The sequence below is a fragment of the Lutra lutra genome, chromosome 1 (genome assembly GCF_902655055.1).
Source record: "Lutra lutra chromosome 1, mLutLut1.2, whole genome shotgun sequence".
Taxonomy (NCBI): Eukaryota; Metazoa; Chordata; class Mammalia; order Carnivora; family Mustelidae; genus Lutra; species Lutra lutra.
The window spans coordinates 223,188,616-223,206,975 of NC_062278.1; the positions used below are offsets into that span (position 1 = coordinate 223,188,616).

Below are 18,360 nucleotides of genomic sequence, written 5' to 3' on the forward strand. Positions count from 1 at the left end.
GGGCTGCGGGGGTGTGGGTGTGAGAGAGGCGGGCCCGCAGAGACACGGAGGGAGACAGAGACACAGACAGCTCCAGGGAGAGACGCGGGGAAAGGCTGGGAAGAGTCCCGTCTGTGAGGGACAGGAAGCTGGGCAGGGGGACAGGGAGCAGTCAGAGACCAGGGGGTGGGCGGCTCTGGCCTGCGTGTCTGCGCCAGCCAGGCCTCTGCACTGGGCATGCCCCGGGGGGCCTTGTCTGCTCCCCAGGAGGCAGGCCCTCAGGGTCTTCCCTGAGGGCTGGGCACAGGCGGACGTGTGGGTAGAGGGACTGTGGTGCATACCGGTGTTACGCGGGGGCAGCGATGGGGTGCTGAGGCGGGAAGGGGGCTGACGGCGGATCCGCATGTGTGCATGTCTGTGGCCAGCCGTCAGGGCATGGACGATGACTGGGGCCAGCATCCCGTCCCCATCATCCTCCAGAGCTGCATGTCCGAGGAGGATGGCTCCCTTTCCACCCACACCTGCTTGTCATTTACAGACACACCCAACCCCCACAGGGAGCCACTCCGTGTCCTGGATCCTGACAGGAGCACAGTGAACCCCCATGGACTCAGAGTCGAGAGACATCATTGATAGGTGCGGGGACTGAGGCCCGAGGGGGTCAGCACCTTCCCCAAGGCCCCACACAGGCCACATCCCAGGACTTGAGTCCCTGCCCCTCTGCTCCCCTAGACCCAGTTCTACAGGCAGGGCCCCAGGTGGCACCTTTTAAGAGTACCTGGGCGAAGACAAGGTGACAAGCCTGGCCCAGTGGAGTGCTGGAGGGGTAGCTGGTCTCGCCAGAAGCCAGGATGTCTTCCTGGTGGCTCTGGGGATTCCCTGATCCTTCCTTCTGGTTCCAGGAAGGCCATGTATGGGGTGTGCCCGAGCCACAGGACCCCAGGACTGAGATGGGAGAGGGTGTCCCCAGAGCCCTGCGGCCAACCCGAGGGATCCTGTGTATCTGTGTCACCTCCCCAAGCCTCAGTGACACCTCTGGAAAATGGGCCAGGTGAGAAGGCTGGAAGAATGGGATGAGGTAATCCACAGCATCACTGGGCAGAGAGCGCAATGCGCAAACTTGGAACAACATCCTGATTCCCACCAGCCAGAAACTCAGTCTTCCCTTCCTGGAGTGTCCCCACCCTGCCCTCCAGGAGGACAATCTTTGGGGATCTGTGTGATGGGGGTGGGACCCACGCCCAGGGACGCCCAGGAAGCTGTCCTGCCCCAGGAGTTGTTGGAATTTAATAACAGCTTCATTGAAATAAAATTCACATACCACACATTTCAGCCATACAAGTGTACAACTCAGTGTTTTCAGAACAGGGCTGTCAGCTGTCACCTCTATCTAGTTCCCAAACATTCTATCACCCCAAAGGAAACCCCATCCCATCAACCATCACTCCCCTAGCCCCCGGGCCTTACGAGCTCCCTTCCTGTCCGTGGAGAATCCTGGTCTGGCCGTGTCATACGCATGGACTCACGCCCTGTGTGGCCTTGTGTGTCTGATTCCCTCCCTGTGCATCGTGGGCTCCGGTCTGTCCCCAGGGCGGCATGTGGGGGCCTCACTCCTGCTGGAGCCGGAGATGCTCCCGCGTGTGGGGGACGTGTTGTCTGTAACATTCTGCCGACGGACACTATTCTGGCTGCTGTGGACGGTGCTGCCCCGGACCTGGCTGTACAGGTTTTTATGTGGACGTGTGTCTTCACCTTTCTCGTGTATATGTATAGGAGCAGAGCTGCTGGGCCATGTGATCATGACTGTTTCCCACGGCGGCTGCCCCAGCCACCTCCCACCAGCAGGGCGCCGGGGTTCCGATGTCTGCTGTCCCCAGATGCTGGCGAGTGCCCACTGTCTTGGCTGTAGCCATTGTAATGGGGGCAAAGTGGTGTCCCTGCGAGCACCTTGCACCTGCATCCCCGGTTCCGTCTGTTTTGCTCTCCGTCAGCAGGAGGCTGAGTAAGTAGCACGGCAACTGTGCCCCGGAAACAACAGCGTGCACGAGTCTCACCCAGGAGGTCGTTTCTGTCGCAGTTCTCAACGGTCAAAACCAAATTCGGCGTGAGGCATCAAGATGGGGGGCATCACGCTGGCAGCCAGCGATGGGGCTGCGATGGGTGCCGGGGGGCTGGGTGCAACATCGAGCTGTATTCCTGACATGTGCAGTGTGACGTCACGCCTCGAGAAACGCACAGGTGCAACCATTTTATGTAAGCGGCTATTTTAGAACGAGCCCCCGAGCCACTGCCACCTCATCTCCAAACACGTGGACGTGTCTCCTGCGGGTGTGACCAGCCTGTGATCCAATCCCCCACCCGCGCTCAGACAGCCCTTGCTGTCCCCATGACACCTTAACTTCTCCCTCGTCACAAACGCAGGCTAGTCTGTGATCAGCTGAAGAACGGCCCTCGGAGACGGGCCCATATTCTCCTCCCAGGCACCTGTGGAATCATCGGGAGTCTTGGCGGGTACAATTAAATTCAGATCACCCTGGGGCGCCTGGGTGGCTCAGCAGGTTAAACCTCTGCCTTCAGTCAGGTCATGATCTCAGGGTCCTGGGATCGAGCCCCGCATTGGGCTCTCTTATCAGTGGGGAGCCTGCTCCCCCCTCCTCTCTCCGTCTGCCTCTCTGCCTACTTGTGATCTCTGTCAAATAAATAAATAAAATCTTTTAAAAAAATAAATTCAGATCACCCGACGAGGAACTGTCCTAGCAGGCCCCAAGTACTGTCACAAGTGTCTTTATAAGAGAGAAACACAGGGAGATTTGACACGGACACAGAGGAGGCCACGTGACCACGGAGGTGGGGACCACAGGGGCGCAGCCACAGCCAAGGGGTGCCTGGAGGCCCCGAAGCTGGAGGTGGCGGGAACGACCCTGCGCCGGGAGCTTCTAGCGGGAGCACGGCCAGGCAAGCCCTTGATTTCAGTGGACACGGAGGGTGGGTGTCTGCTGGGCTGGTTTCCAGAAACGGAAGAATACATTCCCCTTGTTGAAGGCACTAGGTGTGTGGTAATTCAGTTTTGTTTTGTTTTTTAAGATTTACTTATATATTTTTGGAGAGGGCGCGAGCAGGGAGGGGGAGAGAGAGGTCTCAAGCCGACTCCACGCGGAGCAGGGCCTCGTTCGACGTGGGGCTCGGTCTCACGACCCTGAGATCACAACCTGAGCAGAAACCGACCGTGCCACCCAGGCGCCCCGGTTTGTGTGGCTGACTACCCCCAGACCCAGGGATCCGACAGCCTCTCCTTCCCTCTAGAGATCCTTGACTTTGTCGACACGGGCCCGGCCCAGGTTCGTGGGAACATCTCGGGGCAAGAATTGGACCAAACGTTTTGGGTGAGAACCCGAAGGAAGCAAACGGCTTCTGCAACACAGTGTCCCCCGAACCCCATCCTCTGATGCTCTGCTTCCCATGCAGTCATACCTCTGCCCACCGGCCTTGTGTGTTATTCCCATTTTTCTTGCTTCCGTGTTACAAGGAAACGCGATCTCAGCATGAGGAGTGGAACACCAGAGCCATGCACGGACTTAAGCCGTAACAGGAGGCGCGGCGAGGAGAGCGCCGTGGGACAGACCCTCAGACGCAGCTTCGCGGGCAGAGAGCTGAGTCAGAACCAGGCAGGTGCGGAGTGACACCTGCCGCGGCGAGCGGGAGCGTAAAGAACAACCTCCTCGCTCCTCGCCCCTCGCTCCCGGAGCCCAGCCCTTGGGGAAATACTGGTTGAGGCATCCGATGTGCCAAGGAACAGGAGAGGGAATGGAGACACAAAGAATTCTGGAATGTTGCCGTGCAGCCCAGGTTCCTGGCTCGGCCAGGCTACGGGGGCAGGGGGGTGTCTCTAGGTCTTGGGAGTCTGGCTCCAACTGATTCAGCCCCCAGGGCCAGGAAGGCACTCCCAGGTGTGAGTCAGATCTGAGGCCGAGGCCCCCAGGGCATCTTGGAGTGGGCTGGGGCAGGTTTTCGAAGACGCCGCCGCCTGCGGAAGACATTCCCAGCCGGTGGAATCATAGCGCGCAAGCCCGCGTGGGCAGCTGCGTCTGGAATGTGCTGTCAAGAGGCCCCGGGCCCAGGAGGCTGGCCCTCCCAGAGCACAGGTCCAGCTTCTACTCTGGCCTGATGTGGTAACCAGGTCTGGGTATCTGAGGGCAGGCGGCAGCTCGAGCCCTGGTCCCTGAGATCCGCCGTGGTCTGGCCGGAGGGCCTCTCTAGCTTTGTCTCTGCTCCCTCCCGCTCCCTCCGACTCTGCTCAAGTTCCTCCAGCTGCCCACACCTGACTGGGCCTCAGGGCCTTTGCACTTGCTGGGGACGCTGCCTGGAACACAGCTACCCCAGAGTGGTCTTCTCGTCCTTCCCATGCCAGCTGATGCGCTCTTCCTGGCCTCAGTCTCCCCAGTGCCCTCCCAGTCTGATTCTCACGCTGGACTGGGGTCGCCCTCAAGGCGGGGGCTGGGAAGCTCCAGGCTCCGCAGGTTATCTCATCCCATTCGTCATCCAATCAAACCGGGAGGTTCTGCGCTCTAGGTGCCCGCCGGAGCTCGGGAGCTGACTGGTGCGGAAACTGAGCCCCGAGGGAGTGGCCGAGGCCCATGCCCCGGGTTTGGGGCCCTCCTGGATACATAGCTCCCGCCCCACAGTCGACACTGGGGCACTGAAAATCGCACCAGGAATCGCTGCTAAAATTGCAGAACGTCGTCCTAATAATTTGGCGAGCTTTGAAACACGCACACACACCCGAGTCTCACACACACCCGAGTCTCACACCCCGAGTCTCACACACACACACCCGAGTCTCACACACACACACCCGAGTCTCTCTCTCTCACACACACCCGAGTCTCTCACACACACACACACACACACACACACACGAGTCTCACACACACCCCGACTCTCACACCCCCCCTGAGTCACACACACACCCGAGTCTCACACACACACCCGAGTCTCACACACACCCCGACTCTCACACACGCCCCGAGTCACACACACACCCGAGTCTCACACACACACCCGAGTCACACACACACACACAGCCGAGTCTCTCTCTCTCTCACACAAACACACACACACACACACACACACACACACACACACACACACACACACACACCCTCTACCTCCGAGTCACGTGGGTACCAAAGCAGCGGCTTCGTTCCGCCCCTCCCTGGCAGAGGAAAGAGCCAATTAGAGGGCTCCTTCGGCGCATGCCTCCGCTCCTCCAGGGCCCCGCTTCTCCCTGGGAATTGTGGTTCTGGCAGCTCTCTCCCGCCGCGCGGTCTCTTCGCAGCCGCCGTAGGAGGCAGAACTACAACTCCCGGCAGGCGCGGGCGGCGCAGGCGCAGTGCATGCGGCGCGGGCGACGCGTTGGGCGGTGTGCGGCATGTCGGCGCTGCGCTGGGGCCACGGCGCGTCCGGTCTCCGGAGAGCCCTGTGGCCGGCGGGCCGCCCCGGCCCCATGGCCGAGGAAGGTAACGCGGGGGAGGCCCGGGAGCGACGCCGTGGCTGCCGCCACTGCCCCGTCCCCCCGCGGCCGTGACCTTCGGTTTCTAGGCCGTTGGGACCCAGCCACCCCCTACCCTTGCCTCTTGCCCTGTGGGGTTTTGGTTTTGGGGACCCCGCTTTTACTCGCCCTTGGGCCACCCTGCGGAAGGGGGTCGGCAGAGCACTTTGACGTTGAGGTCCTGTTTCTTTTGGAGTCCCTTGTCTCCTTATTTGGGATTTAGGGCCTGTGACCTTTGAACTCACTGCACCTTTAGTTGGAGGAGCCTGTTGTCTTCGGTCCCACGGCCAGATTTTCCTTGCCCTGCGGTCCCCTTCACCTTCGCCCTCTTGGTTTCTTGGCAGTGTGAGGCCGTGACCGCTGACGGTTTCCACTGCGCTTAGAGCTCTTTTGCCCCCCGGATCCTGGGTTTTCTTCCATTCGAGGACCTCCCAGCGCCCCCCAGGCGGAGGGCTTCCTTCTGCCGCCCCCAGCCTCCCTTTGTCCCCCACAGGGGCCTTCAGTGCTGTCTGGGGCAGCAGAAGGAGCTCCTCTGCTCGTCCCCGTGAGCAAGACCGCCGGAAAGACTGGGGCCACGCGGAGCTGCTGGAGGGTGAGCCCAGACCCCCAAGGCTTGGCGCCTGAAGCCCCTCCCTACTGCCCCCTGCATGGGCCACTCTGCCAGGGTTGCCTCCCCAGCTCCTCCCCGTGAGCCCATGAGAAGGGACGGCCTGCTGTAGGACAGGGTAACTGACGTGGTCCCCTGAGGATGATGACAAGAGGCTCGCTTAGTGTTTCCCCCTACCCCAAACCCAGCAGGCGCCCCTGCTTTCCAGGTGAGATAGCTGAGGCCCAAAATTGAGGCCGGAGAGGCTGGGCTAAGGCTGCACACAGCTGCTCACACAGAGTGGGGATTCGATCCCTGAACTGACCCATGCACCTGGGCCTGGCTTCCTGGGCTTGGGCACCTGCAGGGCCCCAGTCAGGGTCCTCCCATCTTCACAACCTGGGAAAGACAGTGCAGTCCTGCCACCTCCAGAGGAAGGGGGGAGCATGTGTCTCCCAGACCATGTCTAGCACGTCCTGCTTCCCCTCCAGCAGCCAGGGGTGGGGCGGGGCAGCCTCTAAACAGGAAGACTTTATTTCAGGAAATTCCAAACACGCAGACGGGAAGTACCCCTGTTCTCAACTTTCTCACCCACCACCTACTCATTTTAAAGCAAAGCCCAGGTTCCATTATCGTTGAACTGTAGGAAGGTTCTGGAAGCCTGAGTCACATTACGTCATTCGCCAGTCTAAAACTCTCAACTGTTTCCTCTCACATCGACTAGACCCCTCGCCCCCACCTCCTGAGGGCACAGATCCTTGTGGCCTTTCCTGCCTTCGCAGCTAGAAGGCGCTCTGGCCACCGGGTCAGCTCTGATGTTGCCTCCGGGAGAAAGCCCATGCCCATGGCCCTGCTCCAGGGTGTGGGTCTCCACGTGGGTATTCTAAAATACTTGTCCAGGTGTTGGCGCACTCTTAAGGACCAAAGTCACGCTGTCTTTCCACTTCATCTCAGCAACCTTCTTTTTTTTTTTTTTTTTTAAAGATTTTATTTATTCATTTGACAGAGATCACAAGTAGGCAGAGAGGCAGGCAGAGAGGGGGGTGAAGCAGGCTCCCCGCTGAGCAGAGAGCCCGATTCAGGGACTCCATCCCAGGACCCTGAGACCATGACCTGAGCCGAAGGCAGAGGCTTAACCCACTGAGCCACCCAGGCGCCCCTGTCTCAGCAAACTTCTGTTGAGCCCCTGCTGTGTGAGGCCAGCTCTCCTGTCAGCTGGAGTCCAGCAGGAGGGGCACGGGCAGGTCCAGTCTCTCGGAAGTAATATTTGCAAAGTTCCTGCGTAACCCTGAGATCAGGACTCAGGCGCTCACGTAGTTACCTGCAGACACACACAGAGCTGCAGACATGTCTGCCCCTGGCCGGTGAGCCAGGTGACACGCTGTCCTGTTTCACGCACGCTGTAAGCAAGTGTCCTTTCCGAGGTACGAGGTATGTTTAGTGCCACATGGTTGTTGTTTTTAATTTAAATCTGAATTTGTTAGAGGGAGGGCTCGGGAGCGGTGGGGAGGGGCAGAGAGAGAAAGAGCATGTCTCAAGCAGGCTCCGTGCTGAGCACAGAGCCTGTGACTTGGGGCTCAGTCTCACGACCCTGACCCTAACCCTAACTGAGCCGAAATCAAGAGTCAGACTCTGAACCAACTGAGCCAGCGAGACGCCCCATTTTTGCATTTTTGGACTTTTTTTGGTGATTTTGCTGTTTAAAATGGCCCCAAGTGTAGTGGGCTTTCTAGTGTTCTAAGCTGTATGGGTTGTGCAGCAGTGAGTTGCAGTGTTGTTGGCTGTGGGCTCAGTGTAAATGAATCAACACGTATGTGAAAGTGTCTCAAGCAGAAAGGCCTCGAACAGGGTCGTGCGTTGGTCTGCTGGGGACCCCATGATCTGTAAAGTCATCGTGGCACAGGGCTAGCAACTGAACATGGCTCCGAGGAAACTCAGGGCCACCTTGTCCCCCACCACATACCATACCCATCAGGAATAGTGTGTGCAAAGGTCCTGAGGTCGCAGTGGCTGTCTGGAGTGATCAGCGTGCGGGGGAGTGAGGGGAGGGCAGGGGGCATTCCGGCACCCGGATAGATCCTGAAGGCAGAGGCACACCCCTGAGGGTGTGCTGATAGACAGGGTGTGGAGGGAGAGGGGGCCTAGATGACCCTCCAGCTGGGCACTGTAAGGACAGTTCTGCCAGTGACAGATGTGGAGGAGCAGGTTTTGGGGGGACACTGCGAGCCTGCAGACAGAGGTGCTGAGGAGGAGGTTAGGGTGTGTGTGTCTGAAAATCGGGGAACACGAGTTGTCATCAAGTACATAAAGCCGAAGCCTCAAGAGCTGGTGAGACCAGCCCCTCCCAACAGAGCAGGGTCTGGCGGGGCTGGGGCTTGAGTGGGGGTCCCCCCGCCATCCTTCCCCTTTGCCCCCACAGTGCTTGAGGCGCGGGTGCGGCAGCTGCAGGCCGAGGGTGTGTCAGAGGTGACGGTGAAGAGGGTTGGCATGGCTCGACGACTGCCAGCATCCGGCGGCTTCCAGCCCCCTGGGAAGGCCCGGACAGGGCCCAAGGGCCCTGCCGCGGACCTCGGCGACCTCTGGGCCCAGAAGCTGAACAAGGAGAAGTCTGCGATGCGGAAGCGGAAGCTGCAGCTGGAGGGGAAGCTGCAGCTGCAGGCCCAAGACCTGGATTGTGAGCACGAGCTGCGGGTGGTGCCCCGCCTGCTGGACGCCCAGCTGGCTGGATGCCTGCAGCACTGGGAGCACGGGCCCCCCCAGAGCCTCCAGGAGGGGCAGCTGGCGCAGCTGCTGCAGGAGACCCCGCGGCAGCCGAGTCCCGAGGCGACGCTGGCCTGCGAGGCCAGGGGCGCCGACATGCGGCTGGAGATCCAGCAGCAGAAGCTCCTGGCCTTCTTGGAGTGTTGCCTGCTCACGGGCCACCTCCCTCTCGCCCACCACGTGCTGGTCACCCAGCACAGCCGGGTTCGGCAGCGGCGACGGCTCACGCTGGCCATGTACAACACCGTCATGCTCGGCTGGGCTCGCAAGGTGAGCGGTGGCCCCTGGGGGAGGTGTCTCCGCGGGAGTGGAGGCCCGAGCGGCCCTCACAGGCGAGCCCGGCTCGGGCTGCTTGTTACCGTCTGGATGGTTCTCTCAGGCTTGTCGAGGGGAGATCACGTGTGTCCCTCGGCGGAGATCTTGCAGAGGGCCACGGAAGAGGGAGGAGATCCTGTGGATGTTCTAGTGTCTCTCCTCCTGGACCGCTCGGCTGGGGCTTCTGTACTTTCCTGCGTCCCCTTCCTCGACACTGCGGCTTTGACGCGTTAGGTCCCTTGCCCTGAGCCAGAGGGTTAGTTTTTGCTGTCCCACGCCTTCCTCCTTCAACACGGGCGCTCGTGGCCGCAGACTTCCTCCGGGCTCTGCTCTAGCCGGGCCCCGTGTCTCCACGTTCTCTTCGCTTCCCTGGTGCTGTTGTCTCTTCTGATGGTTTGGGAGAGTGTAGTGTCCGTGCCCCTGCAAGGGCCCAGCTGCCCCGCTTCCTTCCTCCCCCACGCCTGCGGCCCTGTTTCCCGGCCATCAGGAGCCGTGCGGGCCCACGAAGGAGACGGTCCTGTGTAGACGGAGGTGTGGGCACGGCGAGCCGGTGGGGGTGGGTGGGTGGAAGAGGAGGTCGGCTGCTGGTGGACGTGCCCTGCCTCCTGCACGGACTGGGCGGCATGCCCAGGTGCCCCGGTCTCCCATAGGTCTGCATTGCACTGTGACATGCCACGGAGATGCCCGGCCTGTGTGCGTGACCGTTATGGGCGGTTTCTTGCCCCCACTCATCCCCTGGAGGCGTGCTAGGCTAAGGGAGTTAGTGAAGACAGAAGAGCTGTGTTCTCCCATCCAAGGTCACAAGCCTTCCAGGTCCCCCAGCAAAGATCTGTTACAGTGGGACGTTCCTGCCAGGAGCCCATGCATCAGCTTCCCGGTCCCTGGGACAGATGACTGACATCTGACGGCTTCAAGTACTAGGGATGTACTTTGACACCCAGATCCAAGTGGGGCAGGGCTGCCCCCATTCCAGAGGCTCTGGGGAGGGGCCTTCGGCCTGTCCCAGCTCCTGGGGACGCCTGTGGTCCTGGGCCCGTGCCTGCGTCCTTCCAGCGTCTGCTTCCGCGGTCACGCAGACCCCTAACCAGTGAGACGCTCGGGCAGACGGCCTCGTCTGAACCGGTCGTGTCAGCAGAGGTCCTGTTTCCCAGTACAGCCCCTGTTCTGAGCTCTGGGTAGATGTGAACTTGGGGGTGTTTCTAGTCAGCCCGCTGCAGGCCCTGATCTGCCTTGTGTGCTGACGTCACGGCCGTCACTGGCTTCGTGAGTCATGGCATCCAGACGGCCCGTGTTGAGATGGGGCTTGGCTGTCACCCAGACTCAGGTCTGAGTCCCGTTTCTGCCTCGTGTCCACTGTGTAGCCCGCACTGCTTGCTCCTCTCTGATCCTTGGTCTCCCCATCTGTAAAGCAGGGAGCCCTGCTGCATTCCCGGGAAGACCGAGGGACCGGATTTAGGGGTCTGACCACCCCCTGCGTTTAGGACAAGGGCAAGAGAACACGGGAACTTCAGAAGCGCGTGTTTTCCTGTTGAGGACGCTACTGAGATTCTGTCCACACCGGATGGACGTGCTTATTCTAGAGCAGCGCCATCTGGTAGGACTTTCTGATCTGCACCAGCCACGTGTGGCCCCGGAGCCCTTAAAGAGCTGAGGACCCACAGAGCAACCATGTGTGGCTGGTGACCGCGAGGAGGGCAGCCCTTGCAGGGTCGTTCGGACACGCATCTCGGGGCCCTGTGGCTGGCAGGGTGCCCCCCACGATGGGACAGCGGGCCTCAGAGGAGGGCAGCAGGACCGTGGGTGGAAGAGGGCCGGAGTATCGCCTTCTGGAAGGGCTCCATGGCAGTGCTGCCAAACCCTGTGGGGCAGGGGAGTTAGCCACTGCTCGGACACACATGGAGACAGGCAGGCGGCGTGCCCCGTGTCAGTGGAGTCGGGGGAATGGAGAGCCACAGCGCCCGCCCAGGGAGGCTCTCTGGATGTGGGTGTGCTGAGCCCGGAGCGGGCGGACGAAGAGAGAACAGGAAGCCGGTGGATGCAGAGCAGGTTCTCTGCAGATCCAGCCAGCAGCCTCTCGTAGCGAGACTGAAGTCATGCCCGTGCAGGAGATGGAAACATAACACGGCCCCTCAGGACCCCAGCCCCCTCCCCCAACCCCACCGCAGTGTCCCTGCACTCTGGTGCTAGGTCCCGGGACTGCATGGGGATGTCCTGGCCAGCGAACCTTTTCCTGCCTGACTTGCTGGCTGTAGAGAGCGGTCTCGAGGGGCAGGCCAGCCACCTCCAGACCCTCACCCCAACTTGGTCTCCCCAGGGCTCCTTCAAAGAGCTGGTGTACGTGTTCTTCATGGTGAGAGACGCTGGCCTCACCCCAGACCTGTTGTCCTATGCGGCTGCCCTGCAGTGCCTGGGACGCCTGGACCAGAACACCAGCACCATCCAGAGGTGGGTGGGCAGCAGAGCCCTTGCTGGGGGCTGGACCCCCTGTCCTGCAGTCCCCTGTGGCCACCTGGTGTTGAGCCCCATCCCTCGGGTGGGTCTGTGCCCACCGTGTGCCCCTGCAGGTGTCTGGACCAGATGGCCCAGGACGGGCTGCAGCCACAGGAGCTCTTCAGCGGCGTGCCGCTGTCCGCGGAGGAGCAGGCCATGGTCCTGAGGGCCATGCGCAAGGCCCAGCCCACGTTCAGCCCGCCGCCACCGCCGCCACAGCCCCCACCCCAGTTCAACACCTCACCACTGCTCAGGGAGATCTATGCCAAGGTGAGCAGACCCTGAGGCCGACAGGCGGGGCGCCGTGTCGTGGGGCGGTTGAGCCAGGGCTGTCCTTGGGGGGGGGGGGTCTCCCGGGGGCCTCGGCCTCTCCTCTTTCTCTCAGCGCCACCTGGCTCCCAGCGCTGCCCTCACTGCTCCTCAGGGGCCAGACAAGCCAGACTTGGCAACTCCTGGCCCTCAGCAAGGTCCTGACCCGAAAGGAAGGTGCCCCGGCCCTGCTGGTGTAGGTTTCCTTCCTGGAGGTGCCATTCCAGGCAGAGCCAGTGGTCAGTGTCCGGAGCCCGGGCGGCGGAGAGCAGCAGGCGGTCAGAGGGGCTCAGTCTGCTCGGGTCTGAGTCCTGTGGCTCTGTTCGCGACTATCCGTGTGTCTGTCTGTGCTGTTTTCACTGATCTATTTCTGGATGGTCACACATTCCTACGGCCCCAGGTTTAAAGAGAAAATGTACACCCAGGACTCGAACCACGTGTCCCCAGGCTGTCCCGGCCCCCGCCCAGGGAGGCTGGCCAGTGCTGGGCGCTTGGACCCGCGCGGCTGCCACATGCAGCTCTGCACCGCATCCTCCCAGCCTCGTGCTCGAGCATTTTCAGGTGGGGTCCTGCTGGGCCCCAGGCCTCCCCTCTCTGACTCCCCATCTGCCCCTGCAGGGTGGCCCCGTGTCCTACCCGAAGTCACACCTGCCCCTGCGGGAGCTGCAAAACCTTTTCCAGCAACAGCTACGTGTGGAGATGGCCACCACCGTGGCTGTGGAGTCCGTGGAGCAGGCCCGGGTGCTGACCGAGGAGGTCCTGCGGGCGGTGAGGAGTTCGGCCGGGTCACAGCCCCGGGGTGGGTGTGGGGGGCAGCTGTCTGTGCCGCCTCCCCAGAGCCAGGGGCGGCCACGTGCCCACCTGGCCCTGCAGGGAGGATGCTCTTTCTGGGTGCCCGTAAGCTCGGGCCCCCTTGCTCCCGAGGGCCTGGAGGCCATGGGGGTGATGCCCGCGTCTGTGCCCCGCAGCGGAACACCCTGCAGCAGCTGCGTGCCGAGTGGGTGGAGGCCCTGTGCCTGGGACTGCGGAACCTGAAGGCCAGTGAGGGCTGTGCTGCCCGTGCCGGCCGCCCCACCGTCTTCCCGTTCCTGTGCGTGCTTCCGGAGAAGGAGCTCGCCGAGCTGCTGTTGCAGGTGGGGCCTGCGGACTGCGGGGGCGGGGTGCACGGGTGGGCTGGGGGCTGAGGGACTGGGCGGCTGGGGCTCACGGTGCCGCCCCCAGACCCTGCAGGTGCTGCCGCCGCAGGGAGAGTCGCTGCTGTCCCTGGCACAGCAGCTGGGCGTGCGCGTGTTCAGCCGGCACGCGGTGCGGAGGCAGCGGCTGAGCAGCCGGGTGCGGGCACTCCGGGAGCGCTACCATCAGTACGTGCGCCTGCTGGCCTCCGACACCCAGGTGAGCCTGGGCCGGGGTCCTTGCCGGGGTGGGGGGGTGCCGGCGTGTTCCCGGGGCAGAAACCGAGGCGCGGCGTGAGGTCCCTGCCCCGACTGGGGCACCTGGCACTTTCCGATTGGCTCCTGTGCTGGCGCCGGCTGGGGGTGGCCCATCCTGGGCCCGCACCGCAGTCCCTGAGACACTCTCCCACCGCAGGTGGAGGTGCCCCGGCTGCCACGGCAGTACTGGGAGGCACTGGGGCCGCCTGAGGCCCCCCACGAGCAGCCTTGGCCCTTGTCTGTGCTGGTGCAACTAGGCAAGAAGCTGGCCGAGACGCTGGTGGAGGCCGTGCGGATGCCTGGCAGTGTGGCCGCCGCCCCGCAGGGCCCCTGCACGCTCATCCCCGTGCTCTACCATGTGTACTCCTTCCGCAGCTTCCGCCAGGTGTGCGGCTGGGGGGGGGGGCCATGGGGCCCTGGTGGGGTCCTCTGCCCGCTCGCGGTGTGTCCTCCAGGGTGGGGGACCTTGGGAGCCATCTCCGCCTGCCTTGTTCCCAGATTGGGATCCTGAAGCCACACCCGGCCTTCATCGAGCTGCTGGCGACGGCCGCAGAGCACACGCTGACCTTCGAGGCGGCCGAGGTGCCCATGCTGTGCCCACCGCTGCCCTGGACATCACCACACACGGGTGCTTTCCTGCTGAGCCCCACCAAGCTCATGCGCTCGCTGGAGGGCACCGTGCAGCACCAGCGCCTGCTGGACAGCTGCCCGCCCGCCGACCTGCACGGTGCCCTGGATGCCCTCACCCAGCTGGGCAACTGTGCCTGGCGGGTCAACGGGCGCGTGCTGGACCTGGTGCTGGAGCTCTTCACCGCCAAGGGCTGCCCGCGTCTAGGGGTGCCGGCCCCGGCCTCCGAGGCACCCCGGCCGCCCGAGGGCCGCCTGCCGCCCGGCGCCTCACCTGCCCAGAAGGCCGAGGTGCGGCGGGAGCTGGCCCGCTGCCTGAAGGTGGCCCGGGAGATGCACAGCCTGCGCTCGGACGCCCTGTACCGGCTGTCGCTGGCCCAGCACCTCCGGCACCGCGTCTTCTGGTTGCCGCACAACATGGACTTCCGTGGCCGCACCTATCCCTGCCCGCCCCACTTCCACCACCTGGGCAGCGACCTGGCGCGCGCCCTGCTGGAGTTTGCCCAGGGCCGTCCGCTGGGCACCCGCGGCCTGGACTGGCTCAAGGTCCACCTGGTCAACCTCACGGGGCTCAAGAAGCGTGAGTCGCTGCGGGCACGCCTGGCCTTCGCCGATGAGGTGATGGAGGACATCCTGGACTCTGCTGACCAGCCCATGACGGTAGGGGCGTGGAGGGCGCTGGCTGGGGCCCTCGCTCCTTGCCTCTCCTTCTCCCTCGGCCTGTGCCGTGCGCTGGTGACCCGGCCCCTCCTTCCTAGCCCCTTGGGCACGGGCTCCTGGCTCCGTCCTTTCTGTTTTCTTCCCTCTGTGGCTCTGCCACCTCCTGGCCCGGGCCAGCCCTTTTTCCAGACCTTTCCCTGTCCCATGGCTGCTAGTGCAGGAGTGCTCTGGTGTCGCCCTGCGTGCCTGTCACTCCTGTCGCCCCTGATGTCCCGGTGGCTCCGTTTTGGCCTCCCAGCCCCAGCCAGCCTGGCCTGAGCCCCACTCCACCTTCCCGCAGGGCCGCAAGTGGTGGATGGATGTGGATGAGCCCTGGCAAGCCCTGGCATGCTGCATGGAGATCGCGCGGGCTGTGCGCTCTCCTGACCCAGCTGCCTACGTCTCTCACTTCCCGGTTCACCAGGTGAGCTGCTGGGGGTCCCAGCGTGGGTCGGGCCTGGCCCCGGGGGGCTGGGCTGGATGGTGGGGGCACGTAGTCCCCGCAGACCCCACTTTAGTTGGGCTGGTGTCCCTGCGTGGGGGCCCCAGTGGGTGCGCCCAGCCCAGTGGTGGGACCCTATACGGGCACGTTGCCTGCCTGTCCGCAGTGGGGTCTCGTGCACTGGTGGTATGAGCAGTGCACCGGGGAAACCTGGAGCTGTGATTCCTTTCCTGGGGTCACTCCTGCCAACCCTCACGGATCCCTCACTCTCCATTGGTCCAGGATGGCTCCTGTAACGGCCTACAGCACTACGCCGCCCTGGGCCGGGACAGCGTGGGGGCCGCCTCTGTCAACCTGCTGCCTTCGGATGTACCACAGGATGTGTACAGTGGGGTGGCTGCACAGGTGGGCCCCACAGCCCCGCCGCCCCCCGTTCTCCTCCTCCGAGCCCACATGGGGTCTCTGCCCTGTGAATGCCCGGATTTGCAGATCCCGTGGGCTCTGAGTGGGCAGTCAGGGTGGGCTTCCCGGGGGAGGTGTCAGATGAGGAAACTGGGGGGGGGGCTCATGGTGGGGCTGCTGGGCGGGGTGGGAGACACGGTCTGCACACCCTCCCACCGACCCCCAGTGTCCGCCCAGGTGGAGGTGTTCCGCAAGCAGGATGCCAAACGGGGCGTGCGCGTGGCCCAAGTGCTTGAGGGTTTCATCAGCCGCAAGGTGGTCAAGCAGACGGTGATGACCGTGGTGTACGGGGTCACCCGCTACGGGGGCCGCCTGCAGATCGAGAGGCGCCTGCGGGAGCTCAGCGACTTCCCCCAGGTGCATAGCATCCGGCGCACCGTGGGGGAGGGATGCCCCCCCCCCCCCCCCGCGAACCGCCGGCTGCCAAGCAGCCCCAAAGAGGAAGATGGTTCTGTTGCCCCTCCGGGTCCCTCGGCGGGGGTTGGGAGGCCGCCCTGGCTCTGATCGCCCCTATACCCCTGCAGGAGTTTGTGTGGGAGGCCTCACACTACCTGGTGCGCCAGGTGTTCAACAGCCTGCAGGAGATGTTCTCAGGCACCCGGGCCATCCAGGTGAGTGGCCCCGGCCCCTCCCCGTGCCCAGCAGGCCGCCCCCAGCTGGGTCCTGCTCTGAGCTCCTTCTGCCCTGTGTCCACAGCACTGGCTGACCGAGAGCGCCCGGCTCATTGCCCACACGGGCTCGGCCGTGGAGTGGGTCACACCCCTGGGCATCCCCATCATCCAGCCCTACCACCGGGACGCCAAGGTGTTGGTACGTGCGCCCCCTCCCCAGCCCCCATGCTGCATCAGGGTGGACTCCTGACCCTCCCCACCCCCATCCTGCAGATTGCCGGCGGCATGCAGAGCCTCACGTTCAGCCAGAGCGGGGACACCAGCCAGTGAGTGCCGGCAGGGGTGCTAGGCCGGGTGGGGGCCGTGGGGGCCAGGCAAGGGGTGCCTGAGCCCTTTCCCCTCCCCAGGAAGCCTAACACATTGAAGCAGAAGAACGGCTTCCCCCCCAACTTCATCCACTCGCTGGACTCTTCCCACATGATGCTCACGGCCCTGCACTGCTACAGGTGGGCCCTGCGTTGCGGCCGCGTGCCTTCCACCCCGCTCTGCTCGTCGTCTTGCGTGCAGGCCCTGTTGAGGGCTTTGGGGATGCAGGGGGGGGCGCCCAGAGTGGCAAAGGCAGGTTGGGGGGCCAGGGTGGAGGCCAACAGCAGGTAAGGACCGTGGGGGTTGTTGGAGCTGCTGGCCAGAAAAGGACTATGCGAGCACGTGCAAAGGCCCTGAGGCAGCGTGGTGTATGTGATGGTGAAGCCGCTGGCTGGGCCCAGGAGGGAAGGGTGGTTGCTCTGAGAAGTGCCTGCGGTCCCGTCTGGGGGGTCCTGGCAGCATAGCGTGTGGGGGGGTGGCCTCATAGGCTGAGGCATAGGTGTCTGGGTATGTCCTGAGCCCCTCAGGTGTAGCCAAGCATGGCCATAGGGCAGGTGTGTGGCTAGTTCTCTTAGAAAGGAGCCAGGGTTCGGGGGTAAGTTCTGTTTCTGTCTATCCCCTCTCGGACCACAGGAGCCCTGTAGTGGGGGGGAGGGGACAGTATCAGCTGCAGCGGCTAGGGACGGGTGGAGGGAATGACACAGGACCAAGAGTTTTCTCCCTAGAGGAGGACTTTCCGCCCCTGTGCCGAGCACGGCGCACGCACAGGGGCTGGGACACATCGGTGGCGGGGGGTTGGGGTGAGGATGGGAAGGAGCAGGATGGGGAGTGGACCAGGAAGGGCTGCACTCCTCACAGGAGATCCTTACTCCTCGGCAGGAAAGGCTTGACCTTTGTGTCTGTGCATGACTGCTTCTGGACCCACGCGGCTGATGTGGAGGTCATGAACCAGGTGCAGCTGCTCACCTCGCGACCACATGCGTTCCCCAAGGTGGCAGCAGGCACCCCTGATCCCATGGCCCTTGTCTTGTGGCACCTGCCTCTGTCCGCCAAGGCAGCGATCAGCTGAGTGTTGGGCAGCCCTGCCTCACCTGGTCTGGGAGGCCTGGCCCTGCCCTGCTGCCCCGCTCAACCCCTGCAGGTCTTAGGTCTCCCCCCTCCCCAGGCCCTAGCTCTCCCCAGCAACCAGGTCTTAGGTCTCCCCTCCCCCCAGGTGTGCCGGGAGCAGTTTGTCAGTCTGCACAGCCAGCCCATCTTGCACAACCTATCCAGGTTCCTGGTGAAGCGGTACTGTTCCAGCACCAGGTGAACTACCCCCCTCCCAAGACCGGTGTGGCTGGGACCACCCCTCTCAGCCTTGCTCGGCCTCACCCGCCCCCCACCCTCAGGCTCAGGTCCCCCAAGCACTCCAAGAACCTGTGGATGGGCAAGCTGCAGGACACGCTGAAGTCTGTGCCAAAGACAGGTGGGGGCGGGGACCGCCTGCTTGCGCTGGGCGTGGGGTACCCCCGCAGTCCCGCCCCACGGTGTCCGCTCTGCTCCACAGGGGCCTTGGACCTGGAGCAGGTGAAGCACTCCACTTACTTCTTCAGCTGACGTGGTGGTCCCCAGGCGAGGTCCCCAGCTGCTGTCCCCAGCCAGGCGCCACGCGGGCTGCCCACCCCATACCAGAGTGTAAATAAAACCCTGTTGTCACTCGAGGGATCGATTGTCTTCCGCCGGCCTCGGTGCGCTGG

The 18,360-nt window shown here is 63.4% G+C and overlaps 1 protein-coding gene across 4 annotated transcripts; it reads left to right on the top strand.

Annotated features, from left to right (window-relative positions):
• Window positions 1-5,364: 5,364 nt before the first annotated feature.
• POLRMT (RNA polymerase mitochondrial) lies at window positions 5,365-18,326 on the top strand. 4 transcript variants are annotated; one of them, XM_047707730.1, is made up of 21 exons: window positions 5,365-5,495; window positions 6,021-6,119; window positions 8,533-9,143; window positions 11,503-11,633; window positions 11,753-11,948; window positions 12,606-12,755; window positions 12,956-13,120; window positions 13,209-13,379; window positions 13,575-13,802; window positions 13,916-14,704; window positions 15,045-15,167; window positions 15,468-15,590; window positions 15,825-16,004; window positions 16,172-16,258; window positions 16,344-16,457; window positions 16,532-16,584; window positions 16,666-16,764; window positions 17,504-17,615; window positions 17,838-17,929; window positions 18,013-18,089; window positions 18,171-18,326. In XM_047707730.1, the coding sequence occupies exons 1-21, from the start codon at window positions 5,408-5,410 to the stop codon at window positions 18,218-18,220; spliced, it is 3,738 nt and encodes a 1,245-aa protein (XP_047563686.1). In that variant the 5' UTR covers window positions 5,365-5,407; the 3' UTR covers window positions 18,221-18,326. The 4 variants fall into 4 exon arrangements, with proteins under 4 accessions (XP_047563686.1, XP_047563696.1, XP_047563713.1 ...); XM_047707740.1 differs by having other exon boundaries at window positions 17,504-17,576; XM_047707757.1 differs by lacking the exon at window positions 8,533-9,143.
• Window positions 18,327-18,360: the final 34 nt, after the last annotated feature.